Source organism: Crotalus tigris, unplaced genomic scaffold, assembly GCF_016545835.1.
Source record: "Crotalus tigris isolate CLP2741 ecotype Arizona unplaced genomic scaffold, ASM1654583v1 scf7180000020455.750797, whole genome shotgun sequence".
NCBI classification, from domain to species: Eukaryota; Metazoa; Chordata; class Lepidosauria; order Squamata; family Viperidae; genus Crotalus; species Crotalus tigris.
This window is the reverse complement of record NW_024098029.1, coordinates 547,024-562,805: the sequence shown is the minus strand read 5'-3', so window position 1 is coordinate 562,805 and position 15,782 is coordinate 547,024. Positions and strand designations below refer to the sequence as shown.

At 39.6% G+C, this 15,782-nt stretch overlaps 1 protein-coding gene across 2 annotated transcripts; it reads left to right on the top strand.

Annotated features, from left to right (window-relative positions):
• The first annotated feature begins 1,353 nt into the window (after positions 1-1,353).
• On the top strand, positions 1,354-15,777 carry VDAC3 (voltage dependent anion channel 3). Of its 2 annotated transcripts, XM_039366868.1 has the most exons (11): positions 1,354-1,506; positions 7,466-7,583; positions 8,579-8,650; positions 9,133-9,182; positions 9,604-9,606; positions 11,090-11,242; positions 12,071-12,123; positions 12,499-12,726; positions 13,569-13,719; positions 14,712-14,769; positions 15,223-15,777. In XM_039366868.1, exons 2-11 carry the CDS (start codon positions 7,556-7,558, stop codon positions 15,312-15,314), a joined length of 888 nt encoding a protein of 295 aa, XP_039222802.1. In that variant the 5' UTR covers positions 1,354-1,506; positions 7,466-7,555; the 3' UTR covers positions 15,315-15,777. The 2 variants fall into 2 exon arrangements, with proteins under 2 accessions (XP_039222802.1, XP_039222803.1); XM_039366869.1 differs by lacking the exon at positions 9,604-9,606.
• The last annotated feature ends 5 nt before the right edge of the window (positions 15,778-15,782 follow it).

The window sequence follows — 15,782 nt, the reverse complement described above, 5'->3', positions numbered from 1 at the left end:
ACTTAACAAAATTTTGGGGTCAATTGTGGTTATGGTTATAAGTCGAGGACTACCTGTAAATGGACTTTAAACTGGCGTTTGGCAGCATCTTTTCCAATTGATGCTTTTCATTAAATGGTGTTAAAGCCTTTGGACCTTTTTTGTTTTTGTTTTGGCCACCCTAGGATGAAATGTCTTCAGAAATTTACCTTCTATGCATTTCTGCAAATAAAAAAACACCCAGTAAACAAAAGGATGAGTTTTGCAATCCCCTATTGATTTAAGCAACTCCTGTTCCCCACAGAGGACAAGGCTTATAAAGGTCAACAACTTCTGGGCAGCTCCAAAGTTCAAAAATGACCGTTTATAGCACCTTTAAAAAAAAAAAAATTCCAGGAGTATCTTGCTCCTTTCCGTGCTTGTTTCCCCTGTGGAATTCGGGTGAAAGGTTGGATTGGCTTGACTGGCTATATCTGCATTGACGCAATATAACGTCACCCAGGGTTCTTCCTCAAGCGCTATTAGCACGGCTGCAAAACTCCCGATTGCCACTAGGGGGGGCGGCGGCTCCGAGGCAGCTCGGCGGCTTTCTCTCGCCATCTGACGGTCTCACGAGGTTCTGCAGCGTTTTAGCTCCATAAACGACCAACAACGGGCAGTTGATCCCCGCGCCTTGACTTGCTAGTTCTAAATTAAGGCAGGGGTGCGCCCGGACGCCTCCCCACAATCGGGATGCCCGGACAAAACGGAGCGTCCGGCCACCTCCTTAAAGAAGGAGTGATGTGTCGCCTTCTCGACTCAGGTGACTTTTGTCCCGATGGAATGGGGCCCCAGATTCCTCCTGCGTCGGGCCTCGTGACTACAAAGCCCATCGATCTGCCGAAGCCCCTTACAACGCTGGAGAGCGAGAGGTCTATATATTGTGCCAGTCCCCTACATTTGGTTTCTCCTGCGCAGGGGCAGCATCCTAACTTCAGGAGACTTGAATGCAAAATTCAATGCCAATAAATCTTACCATTTAAGTTGCCCATGATTAATTCCAAGATTTATTTAATTAGTGTATTTATTAGAGGACAATGACCTGATTCGGAAGGTTCCAATATTCCTTTCTGAAACGTTTTTTTTTTTTTTTGTTCTTAACGCCCTTTCTGAATTGGAAGTGAAGCTGCAACCTCCAAGCAAGTATTGTGAAATAAATCCTACGCGCCCGCGGAATTGCCATTTTTTTTTCTCCACCACCGCCGCCCTCCTCCGCGCCCATTAAAACAAGCGGCGGAAACGCTCCATTTGAAGGCGAAACCGTAGGCCTAGTGCGCGGTTAAAAAAAAAAGGCTGCGCAGAACCCGCGCGAGACCGACGGCGCTAGTTAAGATCGATGCGCCTGCGCCCTGAGGCCGTGTTCGGCGAAGGGCGTGGCCAAAGCCGGCCCTCGAGCGTTACGCCTGCGCGGTGCGCGGAAACGAAGGGGGGGAGACCTTCAGCTTGACAAGAAGGGACGGTCAGGTGGCGGCGGCGGAACAGGCTGAGGTGCGGCCGGTGGGCCGGTGAGGTGGCCGGTGGGCCGGTGAGGTGGCTGGCGGGGGGCGGTTCCCTGGCTCGCCTTCGCTTTGCGGGAAGGACGTCGCCCATCTCCCCCTCACGGGCAGCCCGAGGCTGTGGAACCCGGAGGGGAGGCGAAGGCCTCGATGGGTCTGAGGGCTCTGGGGTGGGTGTGGGGTGGGTGTGGGGGGGTGAACTCTCTTGTGGCAATTATTCATCTCGGCTATCTTCCTCTGTTGTGGGGGGGGACGAACGAGGGGCGAGGCGGGGGGGCGTTTCTGGGATTCAAATCGGGGAGACATTAGGAGCCCCTTAGGCGCCCCTCCCCCCTCCTCCACGTGCTAAAGGCTGCGGGCACCTGGTGCCTCTGCAGGTTGTGCAACTGGAGTTCCCACTGAGCCTCTCCAGTTTGTCCAGTGGTGGGATGGATGCTGGCTGAGCCGCCAGCCCTGAACGATGGGCAACAGGGAGGAGGAGATAGGAGGAAGCTGCGTTAATTACGGGTTCGCCCCCCATTGAGCTCTTTGTAAAAAAATAATACAAAGCGGGATATAAATGAATGAAACAAAGCGTGATGGGAAGGTGTGTTTTAGATACGTTCGCCAGCTTGAGTTCTTTGGAAAGAAAAACGGGGTGCAATTCAATCAGTCGGTCCAAGCGTGATTGCTAAGTCAAAACTCAACCCATGAGACCTCACCTTGAGGGGAGGGCTGGGGTGGAGGCTGGGGCATCCCATGAAGTCACAATGGGCATTGTTTACTGTGGCTTGGTAGGTGGCTCCTAAGCCATTTTGGTTTATTAACCTGGGGGTTTGGTTTTGAGTATGTTGAGGGCCTAAGGCTGCCATGGAGGGGCAGCAGGGAGGGAGCACAGTCATCTCTGTGCAAGATGGGTAGGTTCCAAAGCCAGTTCTTCAGATGTGTTTGCTAGGAATTGCCGTTCTGACATGTCTGGGAAAGGATTGGTTATAATATTGGATTAGAATTGGAGAGGCTTGGGCTGACAATGAAACTGATCATAATCGGAGAGACTAGATTGAGGTTCAGTCCCTTGTGTAGCAAAGAGACCCATTGAGCAACCTGCAGAAAGTGTTTTTGAACCTAGCCTTTCTGACAAGGGTGGCTCTACAGATCAGCATTGGAGGGACCAATAATAGTGACTTGGCTTCTTGGCAAGAAAGGTAAGGTAGCAGAATATCATAAATACAGCTATGGAAAGGCTATCGATTGCCTCTTAAGTTTTAAAATATAGAATTTAAGCTGTCTTAAATTAGGCCAGATGTCTGTCCATCTAACTTGGTTTAATGTAGAATTTCCCAATTTGATGCCATCTGGGCCAGTAGATTGGGCTACTACCCTGACTTCAACTAGCCTGACCATTGGGCAATTGGGCTTGGTTTATTTTTTAATCTGAACTTTCAGACATATGGTAAGATAAAAACATTTGAAGAATGTCTGCTCCAAGCAGCAGGTGACCAGCATGCTTATGTAAACTAGTTTATGGTCATTTTTAAAGAGGATGATAGGACTTAGTGGGAAGGTGGTATAAATAATATTGGAATTACATCCTTCAAAATAGCTTTGAGTAGCATGTATTCATAATATTTATAAAGCGACCCAAATGGATTCATGACTCTGATGGCATACATTAAATAAAATCCCAAAGAAAATACTGTATTGCAAAAAAAAATAGCCATACGATATCAAGAACATAAATCCAGAAATCCATATAAGCAACATACAACCGGGACTCTCCAATTATGTACTCCCATAAGATTGTCTCATCCATCATTTTAGTTTAAGGGAGTGGGGGTCAAAGCCACATTTTAAAATCTTGAAGGCTTACAAGGTTCAGGCCAAAAAGAGCTTTTTGGTTGAATAGAAATCTCGCTATTTATCACATGTATATTTTGCCTTTTTATCAGGAGCTCAAGAACTAAGTACTCCCCATTCTATCCATCACCTTATGTCATTCTCAGTTTGGTCAAACATTTTGAAATTTGAAAATGAAGAATGAATTAAAGCATGGGTGTCAAACTTGATCACGTCACGTGACGTATCATGATGTATTGCAATGTTTTTTGCCTTTGCGGAGCGAGGTGGGCATGGCCTGCATGTGACGCATCCGGCCCGCAGGCCACTCCTGAATAAAACATGCAATAATGCCTTCTCCCTTATCCCTAATTAGGTCACATGGGGAATTACAAGTATTGTGAAGTCAGCAATGATGTCACAATCCACCAATGAAAAAATGTTTGAAAATACTGGCTACCTTGGTATTCTAATACATCTTTTGAAAACAAACTTAAAACATGGCTAAAAGATGGGAAATTGTGTTCCCAACATATTCAAAAAAGTGTTCTTGTTCGTTGTCTAGTTCACCTCTTGCAATATATTTTAAGACTTCTATTAAATCATACATGAGACAGTAATTGATGCTACATGTATTGTACCATGTACATACAGTGCTTCAGCTTTAATACCTGAGCTATTGTGAATCAGCAGATGGGTTGTATCTAGGAATACCTACACCAATTCTTGTTTATTTAGAACCGTGTGAACATAAATCATATACATGCATATTTATTTTGCTGGCTGGGGAATTCTGAGAGTTGAAATCCAACTTAAAGTTGCCAGAGCTGAAAAACATTGTTCTAGAAACTCAACTAAATTTACCTTTGTTTGCATTGTTGTACTTAACCTGTTGCGTAAATTCGCCTGTTTGATTATGCTACTTTGTGGTTCATCTAGGTCAGGGGTGTCAAACTAGCAACGTCATGTGACGTGTTGCGATGTATCATGACTTTTTTGACATTGCCAGCAATGGGGTGGGCACGGTTTCACCAATGATGCATCCGGCCCAGTTTGACACCCCTGAACTAGGTTATTAAAGTGATTTATTTATAGTACGGTACATTATAGGAAGATTGGGCTAAAACTGCCCTCATACATGTTACATCAATTCAAAAAGGAATTTACTGGTGCCTCAAAGAAGCAGATTCTTTTATCTATGGCTAAAATAGGAAGTAACTCATTTCCAGTGTTTACTTTCAAAACAATTGAATGATGAGTTGAAACAACTTAGTTTAAAAGTTCCTAATAGTTACAGCTTGTAGTTGGCTGGATTACCATGCATCAACTTAACTAGGTACATATTAATACCAGATATTAATTTTGTAAGGGCTTTTATTTGAATTTTTTGGTACCCCCTTATGGAAATACTGTGTTGCAGTAGCAGTCTGAAAGAGCACTTCATTCTGAGCTCACCTTACAATGTTGTTATTCACAGAAACATCTAAGCTTGTTGCAGGCACTGCTTTTGAAAATCAGTAAGGTGCTGATCTTGTAGTTCATACCATGAACCAACATCTGGTAAGACTGAACTACATGGTATAGTTTCATTTGAGCACATCAGTGCAAGAATGAATTTTGCTTTCTTACACAAAGTTTATGTTTTTCCCTACTAGCAATCTGAATAGAAGCTATTCAGACAAAGTAAGCACATGCAGGGGGGAAAATGGAATGGGCTGTTATTTGAAATGCTCTTTGCAAAAACTTCATGAATGAGACAAACAGCATAACTTGTATAAATTAGAAAGTGATGCTTTGAATTCAAAATTGAGAATGTTCCTGAATTGTGTCATTGAAGTAATGACTTAGCAACACAGTCTATTTTTTATACGAAAGTCTGTCCGTCATTGTCCTGCATCATTGCAGGTTTCTAATCTAAACATTCTCCAATTTTTGCATTAACGTTGCCAGTAATTATTAGTACGTCCTTATTTAGTACTTGATCTGCTATTTGTTGCAGTATTCTACAGAATTCATCCACAATTTCTCCAGTATCTTTGTGTGTACACCTCTATAATTGTGAAATTGAGTATCTCCATAAATCTGATTATTCTGTCACTGAGTTATATTTCATTATAAAAGTATGTTCTGGAATTTTAATTTAATGTGAGTAGGTCATCATTCCAGATCAACATGGCAGATACTAGAAGTGATGGGGGAGGGAGAGAGAAGAGAGAGAGATAGATAGATAGATATGAGAATAGCTTGTCCATACTTAAACCCAGTCTGTACACAAGATACTCTTGGCCTTGTCTTTTTTTTTCTTATAGTAAAGTACTTTATCTAAGCAGCAGTTGGTATGAGCGAGGACAGAACTGAAAAAGGATTATAAGAACTAGATAAGCAGAAGGTGTGCATGTCATAGATACAAAGAAAAGTAGAAAAACATTTGTATGTACTTTTGCTGAATGATGTATATTTTGGAAGAATCATTGTGACAAGAATTAATGTGAAGAATAGTAAGGCTTAGTCTGAATCTCCGTTTTTTTAAACAGGTCTGCAAGTTTGGGGAATCATTAACTTGCAGAGACTAGTAAATGGTAAGGTTAGGAACAGATGGGATTACTGAATGCGAATGTCCTGCTTTTGCTGAGCTATCTATTCTTCACTTCTCATTACATTCTGTATGGAAGCTTATTCAGAGTTGTATCCTATCCATAGTCTTTCTGATGGGCAGCCCAAAATAGCAGATTTCTTTCCTTACAAGTTCTCAACAAATGTATTAAAACGAGTGTGACTTTTTATTTTTTCTGCTCAAGATATGTCCCAGTACTATCCATTTTGCCAGCATTCAGATGGAAAGTATATTCTGGTAGAAGCATGCACCTGTGATACATTTTAGTGCTTTCTTATTGTACAGGCACATCCCTCAAATACACACAATCTCCTGCTTAGAAATATGCAGAATTTTCTATCACACAGTTCTGACTCTGGAACAGATTGTTACAGCATCAAAACAAGCCCATTCCAAGTGTCCAATAATGGTCTGACTTCAAACTAGATCCGCCTAGGTGTTCCAGAAGTGGAACCCTTCAAGGTCACACTATTATTGGAACACTTGGAATGTCCCTTTAGATAGTCTGACCCAGCTCTCAGAACATGGTTTTTTCATCAGGCCTGGGGATGCCTTGACAGCAGGGAGACTGCACGACATGTAACATTCTGATTCGAACTTGGTTTTAATAATAATGTAATTGTTTTAATCGATTTTATAATATGTGTAAATCATTGGCTTTATTGTATGCTACTCAGAGTCACTTTGGGTGAGATAAGTGGCCATACACATTTGATTAAATAAATAAATAAATGTCATATTTTGCATGACACTGCTCTCCATACATATTTTCCATGATGGCTTCCTACGTATTTGAAGGAGTGCTTACTTACTCTTTGGAATTTTGTTTGGGATAAAGCCAGTAGTGTTTGTCACTTTTCACACCCAGAATCTTTTAAGATAGAAGGAATGTAGATTTGAATTCACACCAAAGGTAAATATGCATTTTTCAGAGAAACTGGAATACCTAGTCAATAAATAATGGTATAGTATGAGAAAGTACATCAAACACTTAACAATATGCTGATTCTCATTCTCATAGAAGTTGGTGTCACTGAAAATAATATTTTGAAATAGTATGTCGCCGGCATACTCAAATTATTTTGAGGTTAATCAAAACTATTCACCAAGAAATCCTTTTAACTTATTGGGACTTTAAAAAGATATGGACGCCAAAAGAATTGTGTGAAGTATGTTTAGACTGAGAAATGGAAACTGATTTAGAGTCACACTGGAATATTGTGGTCTAATAAAACTCAGATCTGAATTTCCCTGGCATTAAATATAATGCTGCATCAGGTGTATCATCTTGGCCTGCATTAGATCCCCTTTATTAGAAAAGTATTTTAACTGTACATCAAAGGAATTAAATTTGGGATTAGGGGTTCAGAATTTTAAGAATATTAAACGTACAGTACATTTATTTTTTAAAAAGTTAAACTTGGATTATGTTTGAGTAAAAAAAAAATATTGCAGTCTCTCGCAAATGCTAGTTATTATATTCTGATGATAACACTTTTTTCCTCTCTTCCATACTTGACAGGTATACTTAAAAGAGGAGAGTCCTTCTGTAGATTCACAGTGAGAAGTAAATGATTTAGGAGCTCAACTGTGAAATACAGAGTCTGCAACCATGTTCGCCTGTCCCCCTAGAGTCTCAGGTAGATCTCTTTCTCACTCTCTCTCTATAAATGTCTACATAAATATGCGTATTCTTACAGACGTTCAAATGTTTAAAGTAAATAATTAGAAACCAAGAGTCCTGAGATGGCGTTAATAAGAAAGTTACTGTTTGGTCTTGCCTTTTGTTGAACATTTGCAAGGACTTCTTCTTTGTCTTCTGTGGGGCCATATTAGAAACCGAATCTGGCAAGACTAAAATTCTTGTTGATCAAATTAAAAAAAAACAACCTATTAAACTTTTGGAGAAGCACGAAAACATGCTTAATAGAAGTAAGGTTGTTAGTGAATAGCATTTCAGTTTTGTGAGTGGAAAAACGAGAGATTCACATTACAAAGTCGGCAACCAATTTAGCACTAATTTATTAATATAAAGAGACAGGTCCCAGTGTCTAAAAATAAAGCAGCATTTCCTCACAAAGAAATAAAATATCCTGTTGAACTTCCAACTTCTAGCTTCCCACAGGCCTGGACATTTCTTACAGAGGAGTCAAGAAAGTTGGGATCGAAATATGTGAAGGATGGGCAGGAATGGAAAATTCTTGAAAGGAGTCATAATGTTATTTTTGGAAGGATATAAAAGGGAGGGCCTTGGAGGAAATGCATTGCTGGAGTCTAATTCAATTGTTGGGTGTTGTGTTTTTCAACATACAGCATTTTTCACAAGTCCTGTATCTCTGAAGGTTTAGACCAGTGGTTCTCAACCTTTCTAATGCCACGACCCCATAATACAGTTCCCCATGTTGTGGTGACCCCCAACCACTTATACATCACTGGGTGCCAGGGGCGTGGCCAAAGAAAAGGGGGAAAAATGGCGGACAGCCTTGTTTGGCGACCCACAGGTTGAGAACCACTGGTTTAGACCATCAGGACTTCATCACTTGCGATATATAAACAGTTGTGAACCACTACTGAAGTTGTGTCCATGTGTCTGCTTGAGTTATTTCTAAATCTATTGTAATCTTGCTTCTTGTAGACCCTATGAATATTCCACCAGCTTATTGTGACCTGGGGAAATCTGCTAGGGATGTATTCAACAAAGGATATGGTGAGTAATGTAATGCCCACAAACCCAATTTTGTTCTTTTCACCTTAGCCTTAGACTGGCTGTCTAGAAAAAAATTATATTCTGGTACTACTTATCTCTTAGGGAAATCTTCTTTTCAGATGACTTAAAAAATGTTGGTTTTTTTTTTATCATTGGATAACATTAAATTTGCAAGATTTTTTTGCAGTGCTCAGAAACCAAGCACGATAAAAATGTATTTTTCTAGACTTTGATAATTGTGCGACATAAAGAGAATGTGAGAGCAGAGGTCCGCTAACTTACTCATTCCTAGTGTTTCTGTGGGGACAGATAAACCTCTAGATTTGTCCTGAGCATGGTAAGAACTTCAGAAGAGCATGACAGGATTGGGCAAATAACTGGAAATGCTGTTGTTCAGTGACATGGTCACATTGCGTCTGTAACTATTTCAGGCAAATATATGCTGTTTATCACATCTATTCTGGTATGTATTTTAATTTTAGGATTTGGAATGGTCAAGTTAGATTTGAAGACCAAGTCTTCCAGCGGAGTGGTAAGCAGTGACCTTATTAAATAATTTCCATAACAAAAGGCTTCGTGAAACATCCAGGAAAATCTCTGTAGTACTGAAGTAGCACAAACAAATATTCCTTTTTAGAATCCCCAAATCTTACCTCCCTATCAGTGTTTTGTGACGTCTTTTTCAGACCTTAATATTTTGGAGTGTGGACATAGTAACCTGCAAAGAAAGATTTTGATTGATGGCAATTTTATTGTGCATTTATCTACTATGCTTGGAGCAATTATAGTAAGAGGGATAAATAATTGAAGGAATATATAATATGATTGATATAATTGGAAATCCAGGTATAAATGGTAATATGTAGGATTAATTAAATTTTACTGATGGATTAACAGTGCTAATTTAATTTTTCCCCCTTTTTGCATGCAACACTTTTTGGATGTGTAATTAGCTGGTAAGAATACACTATATTCTCTTCTATATGCTTTTTGTTAGGGTTTATTTATTTAGACTTTGACCCAGTCTGTCTCTAAGCCATTCAGAGGGTTAAAAGAAATGTGATAAACAGGGTCTAAGTGTTGCATTATTAAGAAGAACCATTTATATTGGAACCGTCCAAAGAATGAGAGCTTGGCATAAAATATTCACCCATATTTTATTACATCAAACTTTGCACCATTCCCCAACCCAGTGTAAATTCTTCACCTGCTTAGAAATTCTCACAAATTTTAGAATTGGGCTTGATTATTAAAAGCAGTCTAAGGGCTTAAACCCTGATCAGATTGATTGTAAATGTTGCATACTTTCTGGCAGAAGTTTTTTTTTTTATTGGCATCTTTACCACACTGTGAAATTTCTAGTGGGGAGTTCATTTTTTGAAATTTGTCTGGTTCTCCCAGTAGCTCTATATGGCATTGGCCAACTACCAGAAGGGCTGACCACCCTCTACATCTTTGCAACACTTAAGATATATGAACCTGGAATAATAGGATTTATGTCTTCTGTCTCATCTTTGATTTAAAAATATCATTACATGATCTAATGTATGAGAGTTTTAAGTACATTCTGTTTTGTTAAGGTAGGGATGGGCAGCATTTTTTTTGTTCCCCTCTGTTGAGGACTGCATGTGGGGCCTGACTGAAGCAGGAGTAGGGCACTTGCCAGAAATGTATGGAGAATATTTATTGTTTTCTGATACCCTCTCATTTGTTCTTTCAAAGAGCAGGCTACTAGGGAAGGTACAGAGCGAAATGAACACTGAATTTCTTGCGTGGGAGTTTTGAAACTTAAGTCAAAGGCTCCAGAATGAAAAGAATCTGAAAAGCTTGCTGAATCAATAGACTATTAATAGTAGTCTCGAAAGGTATAGTTTTATCAGTGTCATGGCACACGCTGAATTATAAGACCTCAGACAGGAGAAATATATCTTGATAAGGTCCTGAAATTCAGTATAGATTATATTTATAATGCTGCACAGAAAGTATGGATCATGTTGTAGACCGGGGTCTCCAACCTTGTCAACTTTTAAGATTTGTGGACTTCCACCTCCTGGAATTCTCCAGCCAACATGGCTGGTTGGGGAATTCTGAGCGTTGAAATCACAAGTCTTAACGTTGCCAAGGTTGGACACCCTTGTTGTAGATTAGACACCCCTGTTGTCTGAAATGGTATAGAGCATGGGTAGGCAACCTTGGCTCTTTTATGACTCGTGGACTTCAACTCCCAGAGTTCAACTCTGGTAGTTGAAGTCCACAAGTCATAAAAGAGCCAAGGTTGCCTACCCCTGATATAGGGTTTCCTGTCTGAGCAGGGTGAACTAGAAGACCTTCACGGTCTCTTCCAACTCTGTTATTCTGTTAGATGGAGCTTGAATTTATCAACATTGCATGCTAACCCCCAAATATTTGCAACTTAAGAAAAATGTAATTTGTTTACAGGAATTTACTACTAGTGGCTCTTCCAACACAGACACAGGCAAAGCCTCAGGCAACCTTGAGACTAAGTATAAGTTTAAGGATTATGGACTTACCTTCACTCAGAAATGGAACACTGACAACACCTTAGGCACAGAACTCACCATGGAAGATAAGGTAAGAATGGGGAACCTAGGCTAAGACACGCCTTGTATTGGGAGAAATCAGTACGATTAATTGCACTTAATTTATTCTATGCACAGTCCAGAATAAAAATAGATTTTGTGTATTGTAGAAGAAATATTTTTAAAAAATCGTTTTCTCCCATATTTTTCGTAGATCAGATCTTCATACTAATTTGTACAAAATTAAAGATAATCATGTAACATTATGCTACGTTTTTATACTGTTAGTGTATTTTCCTATTTTGTAAGCTGCTGTGGTTGCAGCAGGGTATATATTTGATTAGTAAATAAATAACAAACGAACATGGGTAGTACTCGATCTGTGAAAATCCCTGGAGAATTAAAATGAGGATGAGCATCGGGTGGATTTTTTCCTAGTATCTAAAGATTAGGAAGAGGAGTTCTGAGTGAAAATCTGAGAAAATAGTGAAACTGTTCTAAATTCCACAAGCCCCAATTTTGGGGAGATTTTAAGATGTTATCCATTCTTTTGATTCACAGTTAAATTTCTAGTAATTGAAGGAAGTATAATTCAATATAAGTACACAGCAATACTGATTGGATACTATTTGGTGTTTGAAAGGCATTTTTTCAATTTCAAACAATTGAGCTTCATGCTATAATGGTAAATGTGCCTTGTCTGTAAAACCAAAACACAGCTTTTAGGACACCATTGCCGGCGTTATTTCACTTCTTTGTGTTGCAATTCTATTTACTGAGAGAACAAGAAATGTTAAGTAGAGGATCTTAAAACAGCAAAAATGTAACCAAATTGTGGGAAGAAAGAACCAATGTATTCATTTCCTTTTTTCCACTCCAGCTGGCTGAGGGGATGAAGTTGAGTCTGGAAACCATGTTTGTACCAAATACAGGGTAAGTATTCCTCTAAAAGATCTCTTTCATTGCATCCCTTCCCTATAGGATGTGGTGTAACATCCAGGCAACTTTTCTAAATCCATGAGTTTAAATCCCTCTCCTGGGACCCCAGACACTTTTGGAAAATTACCAAGCTGTAGGAGATATTAGATGTTCTTCTATGTGTATGTAACGTGTCTTTAACATGTCAATAAAATACAGTTTGGGGGTCCCATAGATGCCTTCTAACCGTTGCTGACTGTTTTCGTAACATTGGGTTGGCCGAGCTTTATCCTTCAAATTTAATAGAAAATGTCAAATGAAACATAGAATGTGCTATATGCGAGATAGCCTGACTCCATTTTCTCTTCTTCTTAACGTCTCCTTTGCCAGGAAGAAAAGTGGGAAGTTGAAGACATCTTATAAACGAGAATATATAAATTTAGGTTGTAATGTTGACATCGATCTCTCAGGACCAACCATTCATGGCTGGGCTGTTTTGGGCTATGATGGTTGGCTTGCTGGCTATCAGATGGCTTTTGACACAGCCAAATCCAAACTTTCACAGAATAATTTTGCCTTGGGCTACAAGGCAGCAGATTTCCAGCTGCATACAAATGTGTAAGTACTGATTGGAAAGGAAGGGGAAGGGGGCTGAACGTGTGTGTGTGTGTGTGTGTGTGTGTGTGTGTGTGTGTGTGTGTGTGTGAGAATGAGATAAATGTTGAACAGTTGAACAGATCTCTGTCCTTGGAAGTGGTGGGGACAGACTAAATAAAGTCTGGCTGTACTTGAAACAGGTTCCTTTTCTAATTGTCTATCAGTTGAGATTTTGGTAGAGCGGCAGCTATTAGCTTTTTATTTTGTAATTTGAAAAAGGCCCCACATTTTGAGAATAGCTGACCATGTCAGAGAGTACAGACAGAGCTGATTGACTGGTTGTAGTAAAGTCCATCCTGAAGAATTTGTACTCCTTATTTATATTTCTGTCCAGTTCTTCTTCCCTGTATCTACACTGAGTTATACAAACATTGTAGAAAGAAGGCTGTGGCAAAAAAAAAAAAAAATCAGGAATTTGGTAGGATCTGATGAAAGCTCAGGTCTTTGAATAAAACATGTTAGTTGGACTTCGGACTTTTTGGGATTAAGTGATTTTTAACTTTATACATGCTCGCTCCATCTCCTGATACAGCCGGGAGAAATTCATTGAGATAGTTTTTGCAGCTTTTTCAGTTCCAACTCTTCTTGAGGAATCTTTGTACATCACCTCACTATAAAAGGTTGGATACATTAAAAGAATGCTAGATCCAGAGGGAAATTATTCAGTTAGATTATTCAATTTCTTATCAGACTGTTTACCGAAGGACAACGGGGAAATAACAGGTGGGGTGGGAGGGGGCTTGAATTGAGAATTATTTTAAGTAGGGGCAGAAGTGGAATTTCTTATGATTTGTTACCAACAGGAATGATGGCACTGAATTTGGTGGTTCAATCTACCAGAAGGTTAATGACAAGGTTGAAACAGCTGTAAGTCTTGCTTGGACTGCTGGTAGTAATAACACTCGGTTTGGCATTGCCACCAAATATCAGCTGGATGATAAAGCCTCTGTCTCGGTAAGAATGTAGCCAGTTTTCTAGAATATTATAACTATGTGTTGGTTAATGGAGTCATGTGGATGTCGTATATTCTCTTTTTCTCTCCCTTGTCTTTCCCTCCTATTTACTTAGAAGTTTGGAAACTCCTTGTGGGTTAATGATTTTTCTGAATCTGCCATAAAAGCTGTGGTTAATTTCAGTTTGGCCAGCTTCAGGAACTGTGATTTGAGGTTGACTTGCTAGCTGTTGTCAAGTTCGGATGACATAACATTGAACAGCAGAACTGAGGGGAAGCACGGACTATTTGCATCTCACTAAACCATCGTTTAGCGGGATTTCTGAACCTCCCCTCTGAATGTGTTGCCCCTGGTTCTGCTGCTTCTGAGTTTAGAATATAGAACACAGAACATCTTAGTTTATTTCCATGATGGGAAACGCTGTAGTATTAAACTTTCCCTTTTATCACTCATGAGTTGTTCTTTTGGAACTATTTTGTATGTTTCAGTGAACACTGCTAGCTTACAAAAACATGTGTGAATATATCATTTGCTGATGGTAGCTTTAAGCTAAGTGCATAAAGGAGGGGACCTTTACCCGGGATTCATGGACAGCCTTCAGAGGATCTGGGAACTTGAGTAGGAAAAAAAAATTGCAATTTTATTATCAGTAACCTCTAACAGAACTTTAGCTATTTATTTACCAATGAAATGTGGGCAATCAAGTAATTTATGGCCTCTAGACTGAAAAAAAAACCACCTTAGTTATTTCCCAGTAGTTTTATATATAAGAACGGCAAGATTTATATCTATGGTTGTAGGAACTATTCTTTTGTCCAAGGTCACTGAAGGAGAATCCTTGCACAGCAAAACTTTTTTACGGACAATTACTAGCGTTTCCTGATTTGTAAGTTGTTAGCTCTAATTCTCAAAAAATTCAGCTTCAAAATATATGCATAAATGCTTATCCTAGAAAGAAACCCACATTATGTGCTACACTTTATTTCCTTTTAGGCCAAAGTGAATAATGCCAGCCTCATTGGACTTGGTTACACTCAGACTCTCCGGCCTGGTATGTTAATGATTTGCTTTCCTGAATGCTCAACTTTTCATTTTAATAATACCATAATTGTACAAAGCTTCTTGTGATTCTGACCATTGGCTTGGAAGTACGTAGGCAATGTCAGCTGACATTTAGAATAGCTCATTGGGATTCCATGTGGATCACAAGGGTGGAGTATATGAATCTGGCACAGAATAGTACATGTTCTAACAACCATGCCAAGAGAGAATCCTGTCCTAAGAACTGAAGGGCAAATGGAGGGACGGGAGCTAGATTAAACAAAGCTAATCTGGAGATTTCTCATGTGAAACTCTCCAGCAAATGGATAGCTTGACAAAAATTTGAAATCTGAGACCTGCCACTCTATGCTTTAGTTTTCCCAGCCATGGCTTCTCCTGCCTGTCATTTTTTTTCTTATTCTTTATTCTGCTATATTCTCTAACAATGACATATTCCTACCAGGTGTGAAGTTGACTCTCTCAACTTTGATTGATGGCAAGAATTTCAGCACCGGCGGCCATAAAATTGGTCTGGGATTTGAGCTGGAAGCTTAATGTAGGTTTTGATGAAGTATTAGATCTTTATTTGGAAGATGAAGGAGAAAATAAACCCCACATGTTCTGGCCTTAAACTCTTCTGTGAAACTTCAAAAAGCGTGAACTTGATATTCTTCCAAAGAATTGTTGTAACCCCCCAACACTGAAGTCTGGAGAGTGCAACCTAATGAAGGGCAATACTTGAAGGAATGCATGGAAGTTGTAATGGTTGTAATGTTACATGGAAGTTGTAATGCTACATTTCAGTTCAGTTCTTCAGTTATTTTAAAAGTGTTCCTTGGAAGACAGCATAGCCTCTGGTTAAAGGAAGAATCTCCCACTTCCCATCCTTCTGTGTGACTTCATCACATCGTGCATGTCCGACATTTCATGACCTTTTGTAAAACTGGTCTCTGTGCTGTAGTGAAAGCTTTGGTTTTGCATCAAAATGGAAATAAATGAAATCACATTTGGAACCCAATCCTT

Bases quoted from the DNA above. Each gene is read 5' to 3' on its own strand.
- VDAC3 (XM_039366868.1), top strand. From the start codon at position 7,556: ATGTTCGCCTGTCCCCCTAGAGTCTCAG. The intron at 8,651-9,132 runs GTGAGTAATGTA...TTTTAATTTTAG, and splicing joins TGTATTCAACAAAGGATATG to GATTTGGAATGGTCAAGTTA. The intron at 12,727-13,568 runs GTAAGTACTGAT...TGTTACCAACAG, and splicing joins TTCCAGCTGCATACAAATGT to GAATGATGGCACTGAATTTG.